Genomic DNA, 26,174 nt, shown 5'->3' with positions numbered 1-26,174 from the left:
GCCAGGTTCAGATTCGAATGGCGGCCTGTCCGGAGCCAGAAATTCTTAACACCTTCCGCCGCCTCACAGGTCTGACCGCCGCCATGGTCAGTTGCTCCGGAGCGCTGGGGACTGAGGGCCGATGGTTAATTGGTTTGTTCATAGAAGGTGGTGGCCAAGTACTACACCAGGGTGGCCAAGTCCTGTTCTGGTGACGGGGGGCGCTGTCGGTTGTTGTCACCGAGATCAGGCCGCAGCCCTGGCCTCGTTATGCAATTCCATTTACACGCGTTTTTTTCCGTTTTTTTTAACCCGGTGGAGAATTGCGCGGCACCAGGATTTGAACCCCGGTCCTCTTGCACGCTAGGCGGACGCTCTACCTCTGCGTCATCGCTGCCTCTGCGGAAGGCTAAATCGCCTATTTTCAAGTTTATCATTTCACACCGCTAACGCAATACGCAGAGTATGCAGCAAGCAGCTGGCACGCGCTGGAATTTTGCGTGATAGTACGACTGCCGTGCATTCCGTGCCACCTGCAGCAGCACCGCTGGGTACCTCGTACGCAGTGCAGTTGTATTCGACGGTGTTCGCCGGATGTTGAAGGCTTCAGAGGAAAAGCGAGCAACCCTCTGAGCTACGTTCGTCAGGGTGATCGAGTGAGCTAATCCACAGCGATGAACTGCCCAGCAATATGGATCCCTTCGGTTCTGATCGCATTGTATACCGTTCGCTACAGTATCACAGGTAGGCATTAACGTAAGATTTTATTTTGCATCTGTTTTGACGCGCATTGTTGTCCTGGATTCCTTTCCGTCGTTGACAGAGGTAGGCGGATCACATGTGCACAACGTGTGGAGGTTAGAAAATGCGACGGTGGCTCTAATGACAAACAAGAAAATGTTCAACTCCTTTCGTGTCTGTTTTAAAGTCGGAAGATGAGAAGAAAATCAGCAGCCTGGCATGATTTGTTAACACAGCAAAACAAAAAGATGGAGCCCACAGAGGTAAAACTCCGCCAGCTATTAATACAATAAATATTATGCGGGATTTTTTCGACATTTACGTAAGACATCTCCATGCCGATCGGAGTCAAAGTATCTCGCTACGAAAACCGCCACTTTAATCCCTACGCCATGGACAGTTTGGGACCGGGTGAGCTTGTGCTCGTGAAGGAAACATTATAAAAGAGTTATAGAGCATTATCAATCTGTTTATAAAAAAATTGAGACGTTATCTGCCGCGAACTATCGTCCAATCTGAATCACAAGCAAATGCTGTAAAATGCTGGAACATGCAGCATCATATATTCAACAACACTTGAAAGACAGTAGGTAATATCAGAATTTCAGCACAGTTTTCGGAAAGGCTTATCATCTGCCAAACAAGTGTTATCGAGTGTGCAGGAACCTGCTTGAGTATTGGACGGGAACGGTCAATTAGATGTGTTGTTCCTTGACTTTTATACAGCCATTGACCAGGTTTCACATGCTAAACTGTTGCTTTGAAACTGAAATGTATCCACGTTTTGTTGAATGGATCAAAGCCTATCTTACTGATAGGAAACAGTGTGCTATCATTCGGAACTGTTCTTCTCGGATGTTGAATGTTACATCTTCTGTACCCAAGCGTGGCGTTTGGGGCCCACTGATTTTTTTATTTTCATGAATGATTTGTTAGATGCTATTCCTACGTAAGTGTATGCCCCGTTATTTGCCGAGAGTTGTGTTGTTTTGTAATGATAGCAACACTACGTCAGCCCATCCGCGAGGTCAGCTTGGCTGCGCGCTGAGCCGTGGCACCGCCGCTCCGCCAGCTGTGCGTATGCGCGGAGTGACGTCAAAGCCCGCTGATAGTGTGCGTGCCGCGCGCCTCGCCGCTGCGCCGACGACGGAGCAGAAGCCGCCCGCCTCGTCAGTTGGGCGCATGCGCGGAGTGACGTCAGAGCACGCAGCTGGTGTGCGCGCCGCGCGCCTACATTTACGCCAGCATTTCCAGCCTTCAGACTGGCGGCGCCGTGGCCACCGTGGCAGCTGCCGGCGGCGCGGCGCTCCGGCAAAACCCAGTGGAGGAGGAGTGAAGAGGGGGAGAGAAAGAATCCACGTACAAGGACGAAGATGAAGAAGGAACGCGCAGGGAAACGCAGTGGCGAAAGACTGACTTTGCTATTCGACCGAGCGAGTTCCAATCGGCCAGCTGTAGCTGTCGCGCCAATCCAGGTTTAACCAGAGCTAAACCACAATCAGTTTTTGAAAGAAATTACGTGCACAAAAGATCAAGAGACATTACTGCACTCCACTGCACTTAAGACTGATTTTGCCAGTACTAAATAAACATCTTGCAGATAAGAGCTGCGTAAGGGCTAAACTCGAGTATGCGGCGGTTGGTTTGGTACCCGAACAATAAAAAAAAAGATGTAGTAAAACTTGAGCGTGTGCAAGAAAAAGCTGTGCGGGTTATTTCTGGAAAATATAGAAGGCATGATTCACCGTCTAGGTTAATGAAGGAACACAACATACACACTTTAGAATCCTTAAGGAAGAGTAGTCGCCAGCAGCTTGCTTAATCGCTGCCTACAAGGAAGAATAAAATTGAAGTTGGCTAAATGCGTCAAAACAAATTGTACGAGGAGGACCAGACACACGCAAGAACACTCTCTGGGCCCAGTTATGGCCCGCACAAACAAATTTAGAAACAGCTTCTTTCCCACAACTAATATCCGATTGGAATGCCTTACCGTCTGATATTTCTGTGACTTGTAATTCTGCACAGGAATTGGAGTGTAACCTCATTATTTCTTGAGTTTGTTATTCATAGGTTGTTAGTTTATTTTACAATGCCTGTTTTTATTTGTTTACAATTGATTGTTGATTTTTTTTCTGCGCCAAAATTATCTGCATATGCTTGTAATTTCTTCTTTTTTAAAATACTTGAATGCACCCCTCCTGCTAGGACCATGCATGGTCTGCAGTATTTGAAGTAAATAAATAAATATTGCTCATCCAATCAACGTCGACCAGAGAGCGCCAACTTTCGTGTGGATGATGTTTGGGGCGCAAACAACGTTGTATCTTTTAAACTCCTGGCGGAGGACAAAAAGTGGGTTTTTGTCTCTCTCTTGCACTGTTCTATGGTCTGATATGCTGCTCAGATTTTGAGTGAAAGTATTCTGTCCATTTCACGAAATTATGAAGCAAAGAGCGAATCAAGGCGTACAGGTATTTTTCCGGAGACAAGATCCCTTCATACAGCGCCGCCGTCTGTGCTTGGGGCTGCATGTATTCTTGCAGGAGCGAATGGGCTGTCTCATTGAAGAACTTTATGTGCCCAGCAAAGCCATTCTTCTTTTTTTTCACTCGCACAATTGCGAATGGAGACTCGGCATGAAACACCCATAATAAATTAGAAGCAACCATATCCAAAACCACCTAAAAAGTACGCATGAAGGTGCTCTCCACGTACAGGAGCCGCCGCGGTGGATTATTCGTTATGGCTCTTGGCTGCTGGTCCGAAAGACGCGGGTTCGATCCCGGCCGCGGCGGTCAAATTTTGATGGAAGCGAAATTCTAGAGAACCCCAGGGGGTCAAAATTTCTGAGGCCCTTCACTATGGCTTTTCTGATAGCCTGAGTCATTTTGGGACGTTAAACCCCACAAACCATAAAATATAAACCTTAACCTCCCCACATACTAAATTCTCTAAGCCAGTTCATGTCTGCCATAAAAAAAAAATGAGTGGTGTAGCGAACAGAGTTATAGGCAAGAGGTATAGCGCAGAGGCAGGAAAATCTGCGTTGAAGAACGATTCATAATTGAATGAAGCATTGCAATAGCTTTTAAAAACCTTAAATAGTTTCTCTTGAATTTAAATATCCTTTGGTTTAGGGTCTAAGTTATACATTGCACTTCCGCACGCACCAGAGACGGGGAATTACGCTAGTAACTTGGCTTGCCCGTCCCTTAAATTTGTGTAAATCGTACCTGCTAGGTGAAGATTGCCCACATACGTAGGTTTTGGTACGGCTTTCCGTCGGGTATCCTGCGGCAGCACATCTACTTGAAAAGGAAATACAGGACATTTCAACTAAGACTTTGCCTATGTTTTAAATATAGGTTTTTAAAGTTAGAAGAGCGCTTCTTTGTCATAGCATTGTCAGCGGTGTAGTGCATCAGATCACAGCTAAGAGGTGCTAACATACAGGTCGACCAAGCAATACTGAATAAATAAATTTCTGCCTATTACTGTGAGGCTCCTTAATTATTGAGAGGGGTGTAACCCACCGTAAGTAATATCCAGACCAGATTTTAGAGTATCGAAAACACTGTTACCCTCGATGCTTTGGCACAACACATTTTGGCTACATCGCGACTAGAATACATGCGCTTTCCAGAAGCAGCAGGCAAAACGTCACCTCCTGTACATGTAAATTTCCGAAAAAGCCAAAAGTTGTCGGGTAACTGCGCCGAGGGTAACCGCGCTTTCGAAATGGGTATTACTTACGACGGGCTACACGCCGCTGAATAATTCAGTAGCCTAGGATTAATAGTTATGAAGTTAAATATTGAATATTAGTTAACCGGCCCGCCGGCTAGAACGTCTTGACTGTATTCTGACGAACTGCACCGCTGACAATGTTATGCTGAAAAAGCGCTTTCCCAACTGAAGATTAATATTTTTAAAAATTGTGTAAAGCCTGAGATGAAAAGCCCTTTATAAAATCACGAGCATAGAAAGCTTGGGCGCGCAGCGTCTGCAACCTGACCAACCATCTCCGCCACAGCTCAAAGCAGCTGCCTCCGGAGACAAACGTAACACCGAATAAAAATCGACAATATAAATACGTCAGCAGTGACTTCACACTGAATGAGACCGGGGGTGAGACATTTAGCTTTTATTGGGCTGTGCAGAAGCGAAGAGATGTTCTGCTATCCATAAAGAATAAACAACATTTGTCATACATGGCCTGAGAATTTTGACCACTGTTTGAGGTTATGTAGATGAAACTGTGGACTTTATGGCAGAGATGGCGATGTGATGAAACAAGTTGAAGAAAAATCTAAATGAGTGATTTTGCACTGACTGCAATGTTTCGGGGTGGAACAAAAAAAGACAATACCATACTGCGGAACATATTCCAGGTCGGCCCGAACAAGGCAAGCAGCAGAATTTGTAGCATAGCTTCAGGTCTGAGCAGTTTTTTTATATTTTCGTGTCTTTGTGTCAAGGTGTGTCAAGGCGATGGAAGTGGAGGCTGCTGCGCCTTCTGTGGAACCCGGTGGGTCGGCAGCGGCCGCCCAGAGGAAGCGCCTGCACGCCCCGGGTGACTCAAGCAGCCAGGACGCTGTTGTGTACTGTGATAACTCCTGGGCTCTTCGAAATGATGGCTCCTCGACCGACAAAGGATCCATACCCGTCCTTAGTAAGAAGGCCAAGCGCAGACTGCACAAAGTAGCTGAGTCGCCGTCAACGAGGTCCTCAAGCACAGGCACGATCATCATGGCGCGAAGTGCCGAGGCACATACAGCCTTGTTTTTGATATTCGAACTAACGGACAACTTGGGCCGCCTGAACAGGCAAGCCCTCTCTGTGTATCTTGAAAGCCTCGTACCAGGAGGGATGAAAGACGTTAAAGTGAACCCCCGCAAAAACATCATTGCCACTGATGTCATGAAGCGAAGCGTACTCGACAGTTTGGCCGCTGTCACCAAACTCAGCAATATCAGTGCACGCTCTTTAATTCTACAAGACAGCGGAGCCACGGCTGGCGCAATATACAACGTCAATATCGCGATCTCTGATGCCTACTTTCCCATCTTAATCAAGCCGGCAGCCAACAGCAGTTTCATTATACAAGTTCAGCGCCTTGGAAGGTCTACATGCATCAAGCTGACGTTCAAGGGTGACTGCATTTCGTCATACGTGAAGGTGGGGCAATTTCGTCACCCAGTTCGTCCATTTGTACCTAAGCCGCTACAGTGCAGGAAATGCATGAGGACTGGTCCCGTGAGCGGCCTCTTTCACAGTTCCATCACGTGCCCAAGATGCTGCGAGCCACACAGCGGCGACAGTAGCCGCGCGACTGGCTTGAAGTGCGCCAACCGTCGTGGACCTCATGGCTCTTTCTCGAAGGACTGCCCTCGCCTAAAGGCTGAGAAGGTGTTGCTGAAGCAAATTGTGTGAGGCCATTCCACCCAAAGAGAGGCCGTTGCAAAGGTGCGACAACGTCGTTCGAGCCGCCGAAGGTCGTTGAAGAAAGCATTCAAATTTGAAAAGAAGACCACATGCGGCACTGCAGTTTGTCCGCCTCCACCAACAACCCCACTAAATTAGGAAAGCTCAGCGTCTGGTGACACATGACCGCTGCCTCAGATGCAACGTGGCCTCCACTACCTCAGCCAACGTGGCGAACACTGCGTCAGGTACGTTGCCGCACCCCATGTCTAGAACACCTATGATTGATCCGGGCAGAAGGCACGATTTGGACCATGGCCAAGATGTACAAGTGATTGCAATGCTTCCGTCAGTGATGAATGTCATGCGTGTTCTGCTTTCCAGCTTGCGCACGCCAGCAGCACAAAATGCATTGCAAGTACTGGACGCGCTTCATCCAGTTCTTGAAGCTCTATATTAGAAGACACCATGGCTCTCCTGGAACTATATTTTCCGAAGAAAGTCAAGCAAGCTTTTACTTTTTAATGGAATTCCCGCGCAATCCAGTCCCGGATTTCAGATATTCGACATTATGTTTATGAAAACCACTTCACCATTTGTTATCTGTAAACCTAATCCACTTAACATTTTATGGTTACCTGGTTATGAATTAAGCATTTGCTTCCACCACGCGCTGCAGAACCAGCAAAGTCATCGTCGACATTCGTCGTGAAATTAGATATGTGCTCCATTCGGGTCTCCCACACAACGATAACCATTACGTTTCCCTAATAGTGAAGAGCCGTGACCTTACGTTTACGCTTGTGGCTGTGTACATGGCGCCGTCAAGCCGCATTGACGACAAATGATTGAGTTGAGTGATTTGATGCGAACCACATCTGGTTCATGGGCGATTATAGCTGACTTCAATGCTCACCACACCATGTGGAGAGGCGTTAGGATAAACCTTAGTGGAAGGAAACTCGTGTCTTTTGCCTCTGATCATATCCTCCAGCGCCTTACTGACGGAACCCTGATGTATATTCGAGGGGTGACCTATAGCAGCTGCCTCGATTTGACATTCGTTTCGCGACGCCTTATCAACAACGTCGGATGGTTTTCGGATGTAGAAACCCGTGGCAGCGATCATGTTCCAACCTATCTGATTATTACCGGCCATTCCACGTTCCGTTCAGCCAAACGTATTCGGCGCATTGATTGGACAGCTTTTAGAAGACATAGGGAGGATGCTTGTATTAAAGAATTCTTGAAAGGTCATGAAAAAAATTAAGGACGTCATGCAGAACGCAACGTGCTGCTATAACCCTGTCGCAAAGTGCACCGACTTTCATATCGAATTGCAACGACTACGGGCACTACGGCGCAGGCAGAGCGCAGATACCGACGCACAAAGTCGCGTTTAGACCTCAGAGGTGCAAGACGCCTGTAGAAGAAAATTCAGCGAAGAATTCAAGCGCTGCAGACACAGTGGTGGTGGTCATTTTGGCAAACGCTTGACCCACGGAAGCCTTTGTCATGCGTTTGGAATGTAATCCTTGGCCTTCGCACGTCCCCTCAACTGCGCCACCCGTTAACGTCCCTCGCTCTCCAACAAAAACGCAGCGAGGTCAAAGTAGCCGAAGAATTTCGCGCAAGGATAATAGGCCAACCGAACCTACCCACCACGCTGCACTCCAGTGATGTTCTACCCTCCCGGGATTCGCGAATCGATCATCTGTTCTCCATGGAGTAACTTGACGCTGCACTGGCTTGTTGTAGATGGTCATCATGGCCGGGACCCGAAGGTGTGACATACTCCGCACTTGCCAACCTTGGCCAAGAGGGTCGACGGGTTTTTTGGATACATGAAAAAAGTCATTGTGTGACGGCATAGTTCCTAATGAGTGGAAGGCCAGTCGTCTGGTTCCAATTCTTAAATTGGAAAATATTTCAGCATACTGCCCAACTGCACTCTCCAGCTGTGTCGGGATAATCATAGAAAGAATGTTGTTAACACTGTGGAATGGTGCCTGGAGCGATAGCAAATTGACCCAGGATTTAAGTCTGGGTTTCGACGTGGCCTTTCTTCCATCAACAATGTAGTTGACCTTGTAACACCGATCCAGCACCAAAAACAAATTGAAAAGATCGACCATGGCGATGTCTTTGGACATCAAGGGCGCCTACGACAACGTAACACATCAGGCCATTTTGGACCCATTAGAAGCTGCTGAGACTGGAGGCCGCATGTACCGCTGGTTGCGCAGCTATTTGGCAGAAAGGTCGTGTTCTAACCACACTGAGGAGGGACCATCCTCTTTAAATCTAAGTCCACGCGGAGTCCAACAGGCTGGAGTGCGGACTGAGCCCAACTCCCTTCATCCTTGCTCTCATCGGCCTGTTTGACTCATTGCCACAATCTGTTCAGATCTCAAATATGGCGATGACATCTGTATTTGGGCCTCAAGCGCGACTCGTCCCTAAGTGCGTGCGAGACTTCAAAAAGTGGCAAAGATACTGAACTTCGGCAACAGGGCCTAAAAATTTCGACCGAGAAATGTTCACTCGCGGAGCTCAGACGCAAAGAAATGACAAGTTGCCCCATATATATATATATATATATATATATATATATATATATATATATATATATATATATATATATATATATGAAGGGAGCCAACAGTCACCGAAACCAAGGTGCATAGGGGAACGTTAATTTTTTTTTTAATGTGTTATGCTTATCAGTGGGATAATTATTCTTAGATTAATAAATCGCTTATAGAAAATTACTTATAAAGCAGCAGAAAAAACAACTATGCCGCCGGTGGGATCCGAACCCACGACCTCCGAATATCGCGTCCGGTGCTCTTACCAACTGAGCTACGGCGACGGCTGTCCAATCTGCTGCTCTCGTGGGTATTTATGTTTACTGGGTGTAAGCGAGCCTTGAGAGTGTTCACCAGCGCCACCCTCGACCATAGCGGCGGACGTAGCACGTCCTGTAATACCGCGAGCGTGACGTAGAACGTCATCTAACGGCGAGGGCGGAAACTGTGCGAGAGCCCTCTTATGCTACCTTTGGCATTAAGACTGCCAGAACCGAGACCCTCGTTAAGCTATCAGCAGACAAGTTAAAGGAAATGAGAGGCCCGTTTGACAAATTTATGAAGGGAGCCAACAGTCACCGAAACCAAGGTGCATAGGGGAACGTTAATTTTTTTTTTAATGTGTTATGCTTATCAGTTGGATAATTATTCTTAGATTAATAAATCGCTTATAGAAAATTACTTATAAAGCAGCAGAAAAAACAACTATGCCGCCGGTGGGATCCGAACCCACGACCTCCGAATATCGCGTCCGGTGCTCTTACCAACTGAGCTACGGCGACGGCTGTCCAATCTGCTGCTCTCGTGGGTATTTATGTTTACTGGGTGTAAGCGAGCCTTGAGAGTGTTCACCAGCGCCACCCTCGACCATAGCGGCGGACGTAGCACGTCCTGTAATACCGCGAGCGTGACGTAGAACGTCATCTAACGGCGAGGGCGGAAACTGTGCGAGAGCCCTCTTATGCTACCTTTGGCATTAAGACTGCCAGAACCGAGACCCTCGTTAAGCTATCAGCAGACAAGTTAAAGGAAATGAGGGGCCCGTTTGACAAATTTATGAAGGGAGCCAACAGTCACCGAAACCAAGGTGCATAGGGGAACGTTAATTTTTTTTTAATGTGTTATGCTTATCAGTGGGATAATTATTCTTAGATTAATAAATCGCTTAATGAAAATTACTTATAAAGCAGCAGAAAATACAACTATGCCGCCGGTGGGATCCGAACCCACGACCTCCGAATATCGCGTCCGGTGCTCTTACCAACTGAGCTACGGCGACGGCTGTCCAATCTGCTGCTCTCGTGGGTATTTATGTTTACTGGGTGTAAGCGAGCCTTGAGAGTGTTCACCAGCGCCACCCTCGACCATAGCGGCGGACGTAGCACGTCCTGTAATACCGCGAGCGTGACGTAGAACGTCATCTAACGTTCCCCTATGCACCTTGGTTTCGGTGACTGTTGGCTCCTTCATAAATTTGTCAAACGGGCCCCTCATTTCCTTTAACTTGTCTGCTGATAGCTTAACGAGGGTCTCGGTTCTGGCAGTCTTAATGCCAAAGGTAGCATAAGAGGGCTCTCGCACAGTTTCCGCCCTCGCCGTTAGATGACGTTCTACGTCACGCTCGCGGTATTACAGGACGTGCTACGTCCGCCGCTATGGTCGAGGGTGGCGCTGGTGAACACTCTCAAGGCTCGCTTACACCCAGTAAACATAAATACCCACGAGAGCAGCAGATTGGACAGCCGTCGCCGTAGCTCAGTTGGTAAGAGCACCGGACGCGATATTCGGAGGTTGTGGGTTCGGATCCCACCGACGGCATAGTTGTTTTTTCTGCTGCTTTATAAGTAATTTTCTATAAGCGATTTATTAATCTAAGAATAATTATCCCACTGATAAGCATAACACATTAAAAAAAAAATTAACGTTCCCCTATGCACCTTGGTTTCGGTGACTGTTGGCTCCCTTCATAAATTTGTCAAACGGGCCCCTCATTTCCTTTAACTTGTCTGCTGATAGCTTAACGAGGGTCTCGGTTCTGGCAGTCTTAATGCCAAAGGTAGCATAAGAGGGCTCTCGCACAGTTTCCGCCCTCGCCGTTAGATGACGTTCTACGTCACGCTCGCGGTATTACAGGACGTGCTACGTCCGCCGCTATGGTCGAGGGTGGCGCTGGTGAACACTCTCAAGGCTCGCTTACACCCAGTAAACATAAATACCCACGAGAGCAGCAGATTGGACAGCCGTCGCCGTAGCTCAGTTGGTAAGAGCACCGGACGCGATATTCGGAGGTCGTGGGTTCGGATCCCACCGGCGGCATAGTTGTTTTTTCTGCTGCTTTATAAGTAATTTTCTATAAGCGATTTATTAATCTAAGAATAATTATCCCACTGATAAGCATAACACATTAAAAAAAAATTAACGTTCCCCTATCCACTTGGTTTCGGTGACTGTTGGCTCCCTTCATAAATTTGTCAAACGGGCCCCTCATTTCCTTTAACTTGTCTGCTGATAGCTTAACGAGGGTCTCGGTTCTGGCAGTCTTAATGCCAAAGGTAGCATAAGAGGGCTCTCGCACAGTTTCCGCCCTCGCCGTTAGATGACGTTCTACGTCACGCTCGCGGTATTACAGGACGTGCTACGTCCGCCGCTATGGTCGAGGGTGGCGCTGGTGAACACTCTCAAGGCTCGCTTACACCCAGTAAATATAAATACCCACGAGAGCAGCAGATTGGACAGCCGTCGCCGTAGCTCAGTTGGTAAGAGCACCGGACGCGATATTCGGAGGTCGTGGGTTCGGATCCCACCGGCGGCATAGTTGTTTTTTCTGCTGCTTTATAAGTAATTTTCTATAAGCGATTTATTAATCTAAGAATAATTATCCCACTGATAAGCATAACACATTAAAAAAAAAAATTAACGTTCCCCAATGCACCTTGGTTTCGGTGACTGTTGGCTCCCTTCATAAATTTGTCAAACGGGCCCCTCATTTCCTTTAACTTGTCTGCTGATAGCTTAACGAGGGTCTCGGTTCTGGCAGTCTTAATGCCAAAGGTAGCATAAGAGGGCTCTCGCACAGTTTCCGCCCTCGCCGTTAGATGACGTTCTACGTCACGCTCGCGGTATTACAGGACGTGCTACGTCCGCCGCTATGGTCGAGGTTGGCGCTGGTGAACACTCTCAAGGCTCGCTTACACCCAGTAAACATAAATACCCACGAGAGCAGCAGATTGGACAGCCGTCGCCGTCGCTCATTTGGTAAGAGCACCGGACGCGATATTCGGAGGTCGTGGGTTCGGATCCCACCGGCGGCATAGTTGTTTTTTCTGCTGCTTTATAAGTAATTTTCTATAAGCGATTTATTAATCTAAGAATAATTATCCCACTGATAAGCATAACACATTAAAAAAAAAATTAACGTTCCCCTATGCACCTTGGTTTCGGTGACTGTTGGCTCCCTTCATAAATTTGTCAAACGGGCCCCTCATTTCCTTTAACTTGTCTGCTGATATATATATATATATATATATATATATATATATATATATATATATATATATATATATATATATATATATATATATATTATTGGCAATGTCATTCCCTATGAAAGAAGCAATCGCTTCCTTGGCATTGTTATCGGGAGGAATCTCTCGTGGAGTCCCCATCTCTACAACATGAGAAAGATACTGACAGCGATTTTTCATTCATAGCCTCTCATTTCTCGGATGAAAGTCCTTGGGCGCATCTGTGCACGCGATGCTTCAACTGTACCGTTCGCTGTTCCTGGGCTACATGCAATACAGCTTTTCCTTTTTAAGCAATATTAAAAAGGCAAATATCACGACACTTCAAAGCGTTCAAGCGCAAGCTGTACGAATCTGCCATGGACTGCCTAAATGTGCGTAAACAGCAGCCACTGTTCTTGTCTTTGGGGAGCATCCTGTTACTACATACATTGCAGCTGAAACCATGAGAACGCACATTCGGCACCTCGCACGAGTTCCGAGCCATCATCATGACGATCTTCCAGTACTCAGACCACATACTGCATTTGTAAAAGTAATTGAAGCTCATCGTGCCTATCTTCCTTCGCAGTTCACCGCTGCTTCAAGACCGCATGTGGAGTCTGCATGAACCTCGGGTACACCTCTCTATTCCGGGAATTACTAAGAAAGCTGGTTTGTCACTGCCTGCTCTCAAACAAATGACATTGGACCATCTGAATTTTAACCACAATCACCGCACACATGTTTAAACAGTTGGCTCAGTGACTTCAACAAGTTCTGCTGGGTCTGTGGTGATACCGGCCAGGTCTATCTTAATGAAGGTGAGGAGTTCCTATCTCACCTCTTGAACTGGTGCTGAACTAGCTGTCTTAGGAACTGCAGTTCAGTTCGTCGGTCAGGAATCTCCACATGATTGGACAATTTTCACCGACTCTAAAGCAACTCTTCAAGGCCTGCAAACTGCACTACGTCACGGGTCACACGAATAACTTGTTGCAGGAATCCGCAAGCTTTACCACGACGCCACATTGAAAGGGCGTGACATAATTTTCCAGTGGCTGCCAAGACACTGCGGTATTAGTGGCAGCCACCGGGCAGAAGAAGGTGCCCGTTCTGCCTACAACGACGGGATCCCTGTCGATATTCCTGTAACGAGAGCTGACGCTGCGTGTGGGCTTCGTTCTTTGAGGCTGGCGTTCACACATTCAGCGTGGAACACTGAAGAGTTCTGCAACCGTCGCCCCAGGGCATTGGACCCTGGATTGCGCCTCCGTCTTCGCATGACATAGCGCGTCGCGAAGCAACATTACTGTGCCGTCTATGGCTCGGTGTTGCCTTCACAAATCACTATGCTTTCCGGAGCGGGATGGCCGACAGCCCTTCTTGTGTAAACTGTGTCTGCGAAGAGACAATCAGTAATCTTCTGTGTGAGTGTCCTGTCTTTGTCAACGAAAGACTTAAGCTGTGTTGTGATCTGGACCACCTTGATCCTCGCCCCCTCACAGAGGACAAGATCCTCGGCCCGCGGCCACTACAGTCGACTGCCATTAAGGTTAACAGGACACTGTTTTCTTTTTTTTTTACTAACGACTGCCTTGAATGACAGATTGTGACTGTGTTTCCCGTTTCTTCTCTCTTGTCTTTTTAATCCCCTCATTCCCTTACCCATCGCAAGGTAGCCAACCGGAAGCCTTTCTGGTTGACATCGCTGCCTCCCCCTCCCTTTATTTTATCTCTCTAGTGGCATTTGGTTTTAGCTGTTTTCAAACCCGATCCGCTCGAGAATGTTACTGTGGTTCAACGTGTGAAAGATAACATTGTGCTGCAAAAGTAGGCGCAATAAGATTTTATTGCCTATTTTCAAAAAATTCGACGCCAGGCTGCGGCGGCGCCGCGAACTAGTCGAAGAAGGATCGTCAGCGCGTGAAAGCTTATGCTTGCTCCTTTGTGAGTGCTTTTTTGTCGCATTCAGACTCCGTTTTCAGAGTTTTCCTTTAAATATTGGCAATTTTCACGACATAGACGCGTCGCATTAAGACGGCACTTGCTGGTGCGTGCCGTTGGTGATGCGTAGCAAATAGTTGTTTTTTTTGGGGAAAGGAAATTGCGCAGTATCTGTCTCATATATCGTTGGACTCCTGAACTGCGCCGTAAGGGAAGAGCTAAAGGAGGGAGTGAAAGAAGAAAGGAAGAAGTGCCATTAGTGGAGGGCTCCGGAATAATTTCGACCACGTGGGGATCTTTAACGTGCACTCAGATCGCACAGCACACCGGCGCCTTAGCGTTTTTCCTCCATAAAAACGCAGCTGTCGCGGTCGGGTTCGAACCCGGGTACTCCGGATCAGTAGTAAACACTTTCAGAAGTTATCCTCTGTACGTAGTGGCGAAAGGATGGGCAGTACTGCTGGTTCCCTTTTGTATGTCAACGAGACAGAAAGGCCAATGCGTATCGTTTCATTGCTTAACCACTGCTAGCAGCCCGCAGAGAAGGCAGCTTTGAGTGCAGAAACTGTGGATTGGCAAGCCCGTCACAGCGTCGTTGGTCTTGTGTCCCCGTGCTTTTTAGGGAGACGACGTTTTTTTCAGGCAAGGACTCGGTGCCGTTATAGTTTGCTTTAGTTGTGACTGAACGACTACGGTTATAATAGCGGCCGGTCGTTACATCTTCTGCCGCGAAACATCCGTTATCCGTGCGAAATAGTACCTCGTGGTACCCAAGCTGCAACCAATGCATCGGCTATATATTTTTTCCTCTCTGCGTTTTATATTTTCGCATTTGTGTCTGTGCTTCGTAAACACTCGTGATTCACAATCTCCGAATAAAGCCTCAAAGCGAAGAGACCGAAGGAGCGAGAGACGAGGGAGTTTGATAAAGTATGCGCCAGCGGGCAAGAGAAAATAAAGCTACGAGGCAGGTGGAATTAACTCGCCGCAGAGTGTAGGTTTACACGATAGATCTGATTGGTAAATTGCACCGCGCCTGGTAATTTCATTACCGGTAAATGAAAGCAGGAACATAAGCTTGCACCTACTACCCGGGCCGCCGTGCCGCGGAGAGGGCGCTCCTGCTCGATGGCTTTGAATTCACGGCGCAGTGTACAGATGGGAGCAGGTTCGTATCGCAGAGCTCAAGCGGCATTCTGCAGAGGGAACGAAGCAAAATTTTACACTAGGTATGGGTTTCCACGGCTAATGCTTGCGCTGAAGTGAAGCTGCAGAGGAATGTAAGCAAGGAACGAGCATTCTGCCCTTAGCACAGCACTTGCGCGCTGTGGTTTGTGCATGCCGCAGCACACGGCTCTAGCATTCTAAACAAGTCTCCTCGCAAATGTACACATAAGCACATTGCTTGCTAGTTTGAAATTATTGCCTCGCGCAAATGCTAGTGGGGTCCATATATATGAATTGATATCTAAGCACTTGATGGTCGAAAGGGAAGCCATCGCAAACCGTTTTACCTTTCAGAGTTATGCATTGAACTCGCAAAGCCTTGCTTATCTGTAAAAATGGAGCAGCAAACCCCAGACGTGCTTGCATTTCACTGACTTTCCCGCCGTATCGCAACTTTGCGCTAGCTTTCTTTACACCGTTTAAAGCATCATGGAGGCTGGTGACGATCGCGCGAGCTTGCGCTTGGTCGGCGGATCTTTGCAGATACAGGCCGACGACCTCGAGTTTGCCATCGGTTTTCTTCTTTACGCGACTAATACAAAGTGTTTACCTATAATATAGCACTCGCCTTTAATAAAGAAGACTGACTCAAGTGTCACGGGGTGCTATTTACGGCTGCCATCTGAGCACGATCGGCAGCTGCCCCGGCTATAATTCGCAAAAATCGCAACAACAATATCTGTTGTATGACCGAACATGACAGGTCATGCAGTGTGTTCGTGCCTATGTACTTACGTTCATAGTTTACGGGGTTTTAACGTCCCAAAGTGACTCAGGCGATGAGGGACGCCGTAGTGAAGAGCTCAGGAAATTTCTGCCGCCTGGGGTTCTTTAACGGTCACTGACAAGGCGCAGTACACGGGCCTCTAGAATTTCGCCTCCATCGAAATTCGACCACCACGGCCGGGATCGAACCCGCATATTTCGGGTCAGCAGCTGAGCACCTTAATCACGTGATGGCATAGAAGAAATAGTGATGTAAAATTGGTTGGAGCTAGGAATAATGTTGCCGCCGTCGCCATCAAGAACGCGATGAACTGCCTAAACTCACATCAGTAAACGGAGAGAAGGACGTTAAAGGAAATCCTTGCAGTAATGTAATTCTAGTAGTAGAAGAAGTACTTGCCTGATTTCAGTACCAGGGACCGCATCTAAAATCACGGGAAACCGAGAATTAGCGGTAATATTAGCATTCAGAACTTTGTCTTGTTCAAAACTGCGATGCGGATTGAAATAGGTTCGATGCATGGTTATTTGCTAAAGGTGGAAAGTTTTCTGGAAAATAACTAGATATAAGCATTTCCAAACCTTATGCAATTATATCAGTGAGTACGCTGAAGTTCAGGCTTAACCATCGAACACTAATAAGAGCGCTGTGTATTAGAGCCAAAACCGTTGTTTAGGTTACTCTATCGGGTAAAAGAATTAAAAAAAACAACTGCAAATGAATAACAGCGGAGGCTTTTAGACCCTGCATGTGGCGGAAACTAACGCTTCTTAAAAAAACTATTGGCGGCAACTGCTTAACGAGTGCAAAGACTTTTCTTTGAGTCTGGAGTCTGGAATAGTCCAGACTTGCCTCTTGTGTTCTGAACAACGTCCTTTAAACGATAAAATGCTTACGGAAACACGAAACAAAATTACATTTGTTGTGCTTATGGCTTCTGAACAAATGGTACAATATAACGCAGCGTAGCGCAAATACAGTCCCCACAGCACGCTGTCGTATGTAGGACGAACGGAAAACACAGCGGTGCGAAGTTAGCGACCTACAACGTATTAACGCTTGTGCGAGAAATATGTTTCTGCGATTATTGGTGAGAATGTTCAGTGATATAACAGCATAGGCTTCACCAAAACGGTGTACGATGGAAAATAGAAAAACAATACTGACAGGCTAGTTACCACTCTGTAAAAAAAAAATTCTGCGACAGTGTGCACAGAAAAGTGACACCCCTCGTAAGACACCTCAATATAGATTTTCTTGGTGTAGACGCCGCATGATGTTCCATTGAGAGTTTCGTAGACCACGTTGCATGGTGGGTAAACAGCGCAACAAAAACGGGACAAAGACAAGACAAGCACTGACTAACAACTGAGTTTAATGAAGATGAGTTGAGTGGTTGTAAACTACCGGTGGGATTAGCCTTGCAGTTGCTGACGGCAATTGCTCCACCGTAGCGACACTTAAATAGAAATCACAGAAACACTGTCCGCAAAAACCCAAATAGACACTCCTGAGGTCACCATGTGGAGGCCAAATCGGTGTCCTGCAGGTAAAGTAGAAGAAGGCGAGAAGCATCCCTTCTACTCGACTGGCTCCCGCGCGGGAAAACAATGTCCTGAAGAGAACTGTGAGGAACTCCTGCCTTCTTGAGGGATCCGAATAACACAGCCCGTTCCGCGTTGTACAATGTAGAGCACAAGAGGTAATGTTCTATGTCACCACACACACCACACGTTGAACACAATGGTGACAACGCTAGGCCAGTCTTATACATCCACGCCGGCGTACGAGCAGAATCCGTGCGAACGCGGTGCAGCAAAGTGGCTTGGTACCTTTTGAGACCCTTGGTCACACATGGCTGATGAGGAGAGCTCCGCAAAGAACTGAAGTGGCACAACACCACATCTCTGAACATTTGCTTGACTTCATGAGGGACTCCATGTACTGGAATCCCGGAGAGAGCTGTATGGGCGAGGTTGTCTGCTATCTCGTTGCCTAAGACACCTATGTGCGAGGGCACCCATTGAAAACGTATAGAGAAGCCTTTGCTATGTAGATTCTGCACCAAACGTAGGGATCTAAGACTCAAGGCATAAAGTGGGGAACCCGTACTTTACCCTTTGAAGGGCAGATTTTGAATCCGTAATTATGACAGTAGGTTGAGGCGTACAACACCGTAGCTTCTTAGAGCTGCCTCAATGGCAACGCTTTCGGCCATTGTGGAGGACACGACTTTAGTAAAACGAACAGACCAATCATACTTCAAAGACGGAATATGAAAAGCAGCTGCACTAGATCCTCTGACCTTGTCCACAGAGCCGTCTGTAAAAATTTGAAGATGACTGGCATATTCGGTCTCAAGATGTTCCAGTACGAGCGAACGCATTGCCGCTAAAGGAGAATTCCGCTTAGCGCGAACGTGGGCAATTGTCAAGAAACAATCGAGGCTCGGAAAGGACCAAGGTGGCTTCAACGTCTTAGGTCGATCTCGAAGGTCGAGACCCAGAGAACGAAGAGTATTTAAAGCCAAGTACTCCCGGGACTCAGATCTCTTTCGAAGGCGCTGTAGAAGCGCTCTCCCGGCAACAGTCTCTCTGAGGCGGCCAATTTGCAGTAAAGGTCTTTGTGAAGTGGCTAGCCGAAGAGGTTTCGATTGAGACTCATACAGTACTGCATTGTTTGGAGCAGCCTGCGGAACGCCGAGAGCCCTCCTTAGTCCCATTCTGTGCAAAACCTCAAGGCGTTCCAGCTGCGATACCGGGGGGGAAATTAAAGGGAGCTTGTACATTATGCGACTTGTCACCAGGGCATCGTGAAGCCAGATCATTGAAGCAGGATGGTTTCCCCATTGCTCACTAGCAACTCTACGAAGCACATTGAGACGCGCAGATAGTGAAGCCACCATCGAGTCCACAGCTCGTCGCCACTGTCGACGTGAGTCAATAGTGACGCCCAAAAAGCGTATGTGGTTAACCTGACGAAGGCAAGAATGATCAAGGTCTATGCTCAGCCGCGCATACCGTCGTCCCCTACCTGGAAACAGGACGAAGCCAGATTTTTCCACCGAGAGAGTCAACCCAACACCTTGAAGGTAACTTTTAACTGAAAGCACGGCCTGTCGCGCTAATAGAGCTAAGCGTTTGTGTTGATATCCGGTTAACCAAAGACAAATGTCGTCTGCATATATCGACATATGGACATGCTTACAATGTTTTTGCATTTTTGCGGGAAGACCAGCCATGACAACATTAAAGAGCGTTGGGGACAGGACACTACCCTGAGGTACCCCTCGCGATACCGCCCTTTCGGAGCTCATTGTACTGCCTAACCGCACTCGAAATTTACGATCACTGAGAAATGAGTGAATGAATCGCAGAAGATAGCCCTGGATGCCTATGACCTGCAGACTATTCAGTATTGAGCTCTGGAGGACGCTATCATAAGCCTTTGATACGTCTAGGAAAATAGCTAGTGTTGAAAGTCCAAAAGCACTCTGATGTTGAATGTGGCTTATCAAGTCCAGGACGCTATCTTGCGCACTTAAACCTGTGCGGAATCCAGTCATGCATGTTGGTAGTGCCCTTCTATCCTCAAGCCACCAATACAAACGCTTACTTGCCATCTTCTCCATGAGCTTAGCCAAACACGACGCAAGCGATACAGGACGATACGAGGCCGCGTCTGTCATCTCTTTGCTGGCCTTCAGCAGTGGGACTACACAAGCCACCTTCCATGAAGGGGGAACGTCACCAGACTCCCGCACACGATTGAGATAGGTTAGGAGCATCTTCCGGTGTTCCAGAGGCAGGTTCTGTAACATTTGATTGGTAATGCCGTTAGGACCTGGTGCACAGCGACGCCGCAGGCTGCGGAGCGCTGTCTGTAGTTCTCGAAGTGTGAACGGGGCGTCCATAACAGACGGAGACGTAGCAGGCAGAGCGCAGGGATGAATGCCTGGTCTGGAATTTACAAATGCATCCGCAAATTCCTCTGCCAAGCACACGAGATGTTTCTGCGTGCGCCATGCAAGCGCCTCGAAAGGTTTACTCGGACGAGAGCCACCAGCAAGACTGCCAACGACACGCCAAATTCTCGTTATCGGTGAGAAGACAGTCAAACTAGCGCAAAAGAATGCCCACTGGGACCTACAGAGCTTGTTCGCATGACGTCTAATGGCAGAGTTGAGCCTGTTGAAAGTTGTCTTCAAGGCTCTGTCGTCCTTCTTCCGCAACAGTTGTCGCTCCGCCCTTCTACGCGCTGCGCAGAGGTTCCTGGGTTTTAAATCCGGAGTTGGAAAATGATCAGGTAGCTTGAGCGCAGTGGTAGCAGCCATCTTAGCATAAATCATTTTGTCTGTCACATCACCGGAAACACAGGCTAAGAGCTCCCTGTATTTGTCCCAATTAAAAACATGGCAAATTTTAGTACAACGCAGATGGAAGTCGGCAGTAAACACAAATATCGGGTAGTGATCACTTCCCATTCGGTCAGCTCTAGTTGACCACTGCACACGGACGTCAGGTGAATGTAAGGTTAGGTCTATAGATGTGGGTGAGGTTGGAGGCCGAAAGAAAGTGGGACTTCCTTCATTGGCCACGCACAGGTCCAAACTGTCGATGACTTCTACAAGTTGGCGTCCGCGAGGATCTGTGTTCCTGTCACCCCAGGCAGGGTGGTAGGCGTTGAAGTCACCGCAGATGATTCTGGGTGCTGGGCAGCGGTCACAAAGTTGCTCGAGGAACAAAGCCATATCGACCTTCTTCCGCGGGGACACGTATACTGATGCAATTGGACAGAGTTCGGAAGGCGAGCCGTATCCTCACAGCCCCTACCTCAATACTGTCGGTGCAAAGATCGGTGACGTTCAAAGCCACATGAGGAATCTCCCTTCGTATGTAAAGGGCGGCACTTCTTGCGGGGAAAGACTTTATGCTGCAATTCTTGTGGGCGACGTGTCCCGGAAAAGACCTCCCGCTTGGCAAGCCAGCCTCCGAGAGGGCCAGTACTAGAACACAGGTCTCTTTCAAGAACAATTTTAGCTCTGCTAATCGACTTATAATCCCAACGCAGTTCCATTGCATGATAAACGGCACTTTTCTAGGGTTTTTAGTTGCAACAGGTTGAAGAAAACTAGCCATCTAGGAGTTGAAGTTCTCTGCGAAGGCGGTGATCAAGGTCTCAAAGGAAAGCACCAGCTGTATAAAGTTCTTCAAAGTGCCAGGCTGCATCATTTGGCTATATGAACGCAGGACATCAAACAAAACGCGTAGAAGGTCGGAGAGATTCCGGCTTTTGAGCTCCTTATTTTGCTGCACGCACTGGCGCACCACTTCGACAAAAGACGGGGACTGGGACCCACTCTTGGCCACGGTAGCTGATGTCTGCATCTCTTTTAAGGCTAGGGGATGTCCTCCATGTTGTCCAGTCTTGCTGTGATCTGGTCGCTGAGGAATATGGACACTTTTTGCAGAAGCAGATCGAACAGCCAGCTCACCCTCGGAGGCCGTTGCCGACTTGCTCGGATCAGGTCGTGCAGCGACGTCGCTTGCTACCACGTCCCGAGCTTCCGACTCGAGCGCAGGGAACTCTTCACTACCATGTATCGGCTTCTCAGTAGGTTCTTGTTTGGGGCCACTAATGAAGGACTTGCGACGGTGTAAGGCGCTTACACGGAATGTGCAGCCACTGAAACTCGCTGGATGGTCACCTCCACAATTAGCGCAAGCAAAATCTGCCTTGCACTATTTGTAATCATGGCCACCACCACACCGCTTGCAACGTTGATCTTTGTTGCAAACTCTCGCTACATGTCCAAAGCGTTGGCACCTGAAGCACCGGGGAGGAGTTTCAACGAACTCGTGGACTGCATGTTTGGTGAAACCAAGGTCAATTATTCCAGGGCGCTCGGTGTTGGGAGCAAACGTTAGCACAATAGAGTTTGTAGGCTGCGCTGCCCATTGTTGTTCTTCAGGCTCCACCCGGCGCATTAACCGTCGCACGTGCAGAACTCCTTGCGGTTTCAAGTAGTCAAGAAGGGCACTTTCCGAATACTACACTGGTACTCCCCTTATAACACATGTGTTAGTCATGTAGGAGTGCGGCAACCGGGCTTCAACTCGTATGCCACCGATCTGAGAGCACCGCAGAAGAATGTCTACTTGCTCTTCCGTTGAGATATCTAGATGAAGAGCCCCTTGCGTTGTGAAGCGACTGCGAATCGGAGCAGATCCCAGTAGTACTTTAATATCATCGAACAGCCTGATAGGGTTCCACTCTCTGAAGTCAACACCTTTCTCTTTTGGCTGAACTATCACTGGGATGCCGACTGTCCGGTGCTTCCGATGACTCACCACTTTGAAGCCATCTTTGTCCATTTCCGCCATGTCAGCCACTTCCTCGTCAGAGGCGACGATAGTTGAGTCGTCCCCACTGAGCGATGATGCACTGCACTGCTGGACGTTCCTGATGACTGGCAGATCCCCGCCATGTGATGCCATGGCCGCCTCCGCCCCTCTGGGCTCCTTCGGATGGCGCTGTCCCTTTAAGGATACCGGCGCCGGAGCTGCCGTACCCTTCCCGTAGGGACAGTACCGCCATAAAGACGCGGCCGTCTTCCAAGGATGAAAATAACCTGGTTAATAACTATAAAACAAGGCAAAATTACTGAGCTGAGGTGACAACAGATCGAGCAGCGTCGTCTTCCTCTTCTTCTTTAATCAAGAAGTTTAATGAAGTTTAATGAAGAACGGGGAGGGATAATATACAGCGAGTGTCAACGATGAAACTGAAAAAACAGAAAAACACCGTCAAAACGGTAAAGAACCCACACCGTGCGCGAGGCAAGACATTCAATTTCCTTGCCATTTAATGTGACGGAAGGACTGCTGATGCATTTTTCTCCAAGATTATCTTTGACCACACCATGAGTAATCAAAAAGAGCTTGTGCCATGGCGCTCTTTGGCCATAGATTTCCTTGCGCCATAAAAATGCATAATAGTCATTTATCTACACAGAATGATGTAATTATGCGGACAAGTTTTGCAAACACAAAACACGGGACATAGCCTAGTAATGCTTTCACATTAATAAACTCAGTTATTAGGCAGTGGTTGTTTTGTCTTAGTACCGCCTTTGCTGCGCGGTTCACCCACAATGAATGCTGACCAAGACACCCAAATCACAGCTTGACCACGCTGCATTCATTCGTGCTCCTTGGCCTGACGGCGTGCTCACAGGGCCGCAGCTCGTTGGAATGCCTTCGCAAGCTACGCTTTACTCATCTTGCCTAGGTATCTGTGGTTGCCGAGATTGTGTCCCCGCACAACACCACCATTCCAGAGCTTGGCGGCACTCTAGTGCCACACGCTTCTTGTCTCAGTCAGCGTGCTGTCATAGAAGACCGAACCCCAGTGCGCGCCGCTCAGACAGCGGTGTTTCGGGCAGAACTACCCGGAATAAGCGCGGAAGAATGCGACCTCCTTCCCCACTTGCTTTAGTTACCGACTTCGTTCCAGTGCTTTAGCTGCACTGAAGCCACTTTCGCTCCTGCGCATGCCCAGATACAAAGATTGAAAATAATTGGCCCTACTCTAACCGCTAAGCGTACTGTATGACTTCGACGTCACAGAAACAATAGAACTCTAGCTCTGTAATTGGCCCACTTACGCTAATGATCGCCCCGAAATGCGCGCCGCATACAAGAAACTCGGCCTGCCATCTGACACGTCGGCGACCTACATTTTCCTGACGCATCACCGCACAAAAGAAAAACCTCCCTGTCTGCTCTCGCCTCCTTCATCGACGAGGGGGCATCCACAGGGGCATCCAGTGTCGCCCGCCCACTTTGCGTTGTGAACAAGCGCCTTACTCGCGCTGTGTCCATATGCCCCTTCTGACTTTCACCAGCGCGCGCTCCATTGTGAGTGCCCGCACAGCCTCCTCCTCTCCAGACTCGATCTGTGTCTGCACCTCGCCTCCTCCTGCATTCAGACTCATTGTGTGCACTGCGTTCATGTGCATCTGCTGACTTCCACAAGCACGGACACGCACTTAACTCCCCTTCCCTTTCCCCGTGCACTGCAGAGAAGTGGTTCTCCCAAAGAGATAATTGAACGCCCTGTACACAAAATTTTCCCACCAAATAGAAACACTTGCAAACTTACTGTATGGTAAAATCTATGCTAACTGCTAAATGTCGAATATTTCCCGCGTGGTAAACCATTTGTGTACTAAGTACTAAAAGTGTTATTCAGCACTGAATTCTGTATTCTTCACTTGAGTGTGAATAAGACTGCATTGTTTTCACATGTAGGTAATAAAAATGCTGTCATTGCACATTCATCATTATTTCATGCGGTTCGAGCGCTGTGTTATTGATACACCAGTAATAACAATGACGTACATTCGATTACAGGGTGCGTGGTTACTTTGTTATTGAGGAGGGTGTGGGCGAAAGGCATGGCACAAAATGCAGCATTTTGTTATTTACCGTCAACCAGCTCTTAAATGCTGCATCAATTTCATTTTATATTCAGCTTAAATTATTCCAGCACGCACAACCCCGCTTCTTATGGCCTTCAACGTACCCTGAGTAAACCAACTGCGGCTTCCGCTTTTTTTAAAATAATGCGCTTTCATACAGAGCACAAAGCAAGCAAAAACTTTAAGGTACTTGGTTTCTTTGCTCGGCCGTTAAGTGCATATTGAGATCCGATGGCCTCGCACTGCTTCGTGAGCTGTGGTCCTTAAAAAGCGGTAATGGATTGTAGCTTAACTTAAAGGCGCACTAAAGAGGAATCTGAACTCATGTTTTTACCGCGGGAACTCTATCTACACGTTCCGGGCATTCTTAGAAGCTTCGAATTATTTTCCTATGCGGCGGATTGCCCTCAATAAATCGGATTAAATGTCCTGGCTCCCGCCTTTTTTTTTAATTCAGCGCTTTAGGTGGGAGGAGTCAACCAACGCGTCCGCCAGCCCCGCGGCGGCTTGCCGCTCTGCCATCGGCAGAGTGATACGTAAAACAAAGAGTCCAAATGTATTTTTATTTCTGTGGGCCTAATTTGCGACTATATTGTCTGTGACTGAAACTGTTGATTCACAGAAACCTAAAAAACAAAATAAAAGCGAAAGCGAAGCCGCCTCTGGACTGGCTGAAAGGCACTCCACGCGTTGGTTGACTCCGCCTATACCTACCGCGTTTTGTCTGTCTCCAGGGTGGTCAGAACGAAAAGAAGGCAAACAAAGAGTGATAGCCGCTGGGCGTAAATAACACACGTAGAAGGGCCTAGAGAGCATGAAAGAAACAACGGTGCGACGAAGCGTCTACGTGTGAAAGGGCAGTAAAAAATGGCTGAACGAGTGAATGAATCTGCGGTAGGAGTTAGCAAAAACGACTGGAAGATTGGTGCCCCGGCAGCACAGCTAATGAGTCCAATATTGGAAATGTACTTGCAACGGCAGGTTCTTTAAAAGCCAATACTAAAACCATTCATTTGCAATACTGGGCCGATTATCACTGCTGCTTAGGTGGTGAAAAGCGGGGTGATGGATTAAGGGTGGAAATGCAGGGTTAAAGTTTGGTTTAAAGAGGGTGGCGAACTTATGATCAATTTATTGCACCGATAACAGCATGAAATATAACGAGAAAAATCTCGAGCATGGTGTCGACGGCTACCACGACTCTTTAAAAATTGAAGCTCATAACTTCCATGTACTTATCGTGAACGTGAAGGGCGGGCAGGAAGTTCGAAAGGTTTCTTTAGAATCTAAGCTAGGCGCCCTTTCCAGATAGCAAGAACGATTACTTGTAGAACATGTTTTAACAGTGCGACAAGCTTTGTTCAGGCAATGCGGTAATGACGGGCTAGGTGACATGCGATTAGTACATTCATTTCCATGCGATTAAGGAAAGGAAGAAATAGCCCCTGAATTAACTGAAGTTTCCATGCATATGTACCAAATCTAGATTTCTTTCATCTGCAGATCAACGCAGGGCCCGGACAAACATAGTTGAAGTAATAAAATATCAGTAA

The 26,174-nt window shown here is 47.7% G+C and overlaps 1 protein-coding gene across 5 annotated transcripts in view; it reads left to right on the top strand.

Moving 5' to 3' along the window:
* Positions 1 to 456: 456 nt before the first annotated feature.
* The window catches only part of LOC144102031 (uncharacterized), a 56,993-nt gene continuing 31,275 nt past the window's right edge, over positions 457 to 26,174 (top strand). Inside the window, exon 1 of one of the 5 annotated variants that reach the window (XM_077635295.1) lies at positions 457 to 723. In XM_077635295.1, the coding sequence (XP_077491421.1) occupies positions 654 to 723 (70 nt within the window). In that variant the 5' untranslated portion in view covers positions 457 to 653. The remainder of the gene's footprint in view (positions 724 to 26,174) is intronic. The other 4 variants (XM_077635294.1, XM_077635292.1, XM_077635293.1 and 1 more) reach the window with 4 other exon arrangements.

Source organism: Amblyomma americanum, chromosome 8 (genome assembly GCF_052857255.1).
Source record: "Amblyomma americanum isolate KBUSLIRL-KWMA chromosome 8, ASM5285725v1, whole genome shotgun sequence".
NCBI classification, from domain to species: Eukaryota; Metazoa; Arthropoda; class Arachnida; order Ixodida; family Ixodidae; genus Amblyomma; species Amblyomma americanum.
This window is presented reverse-complemented; position numbering and strand designations above follow the sequence as displayed.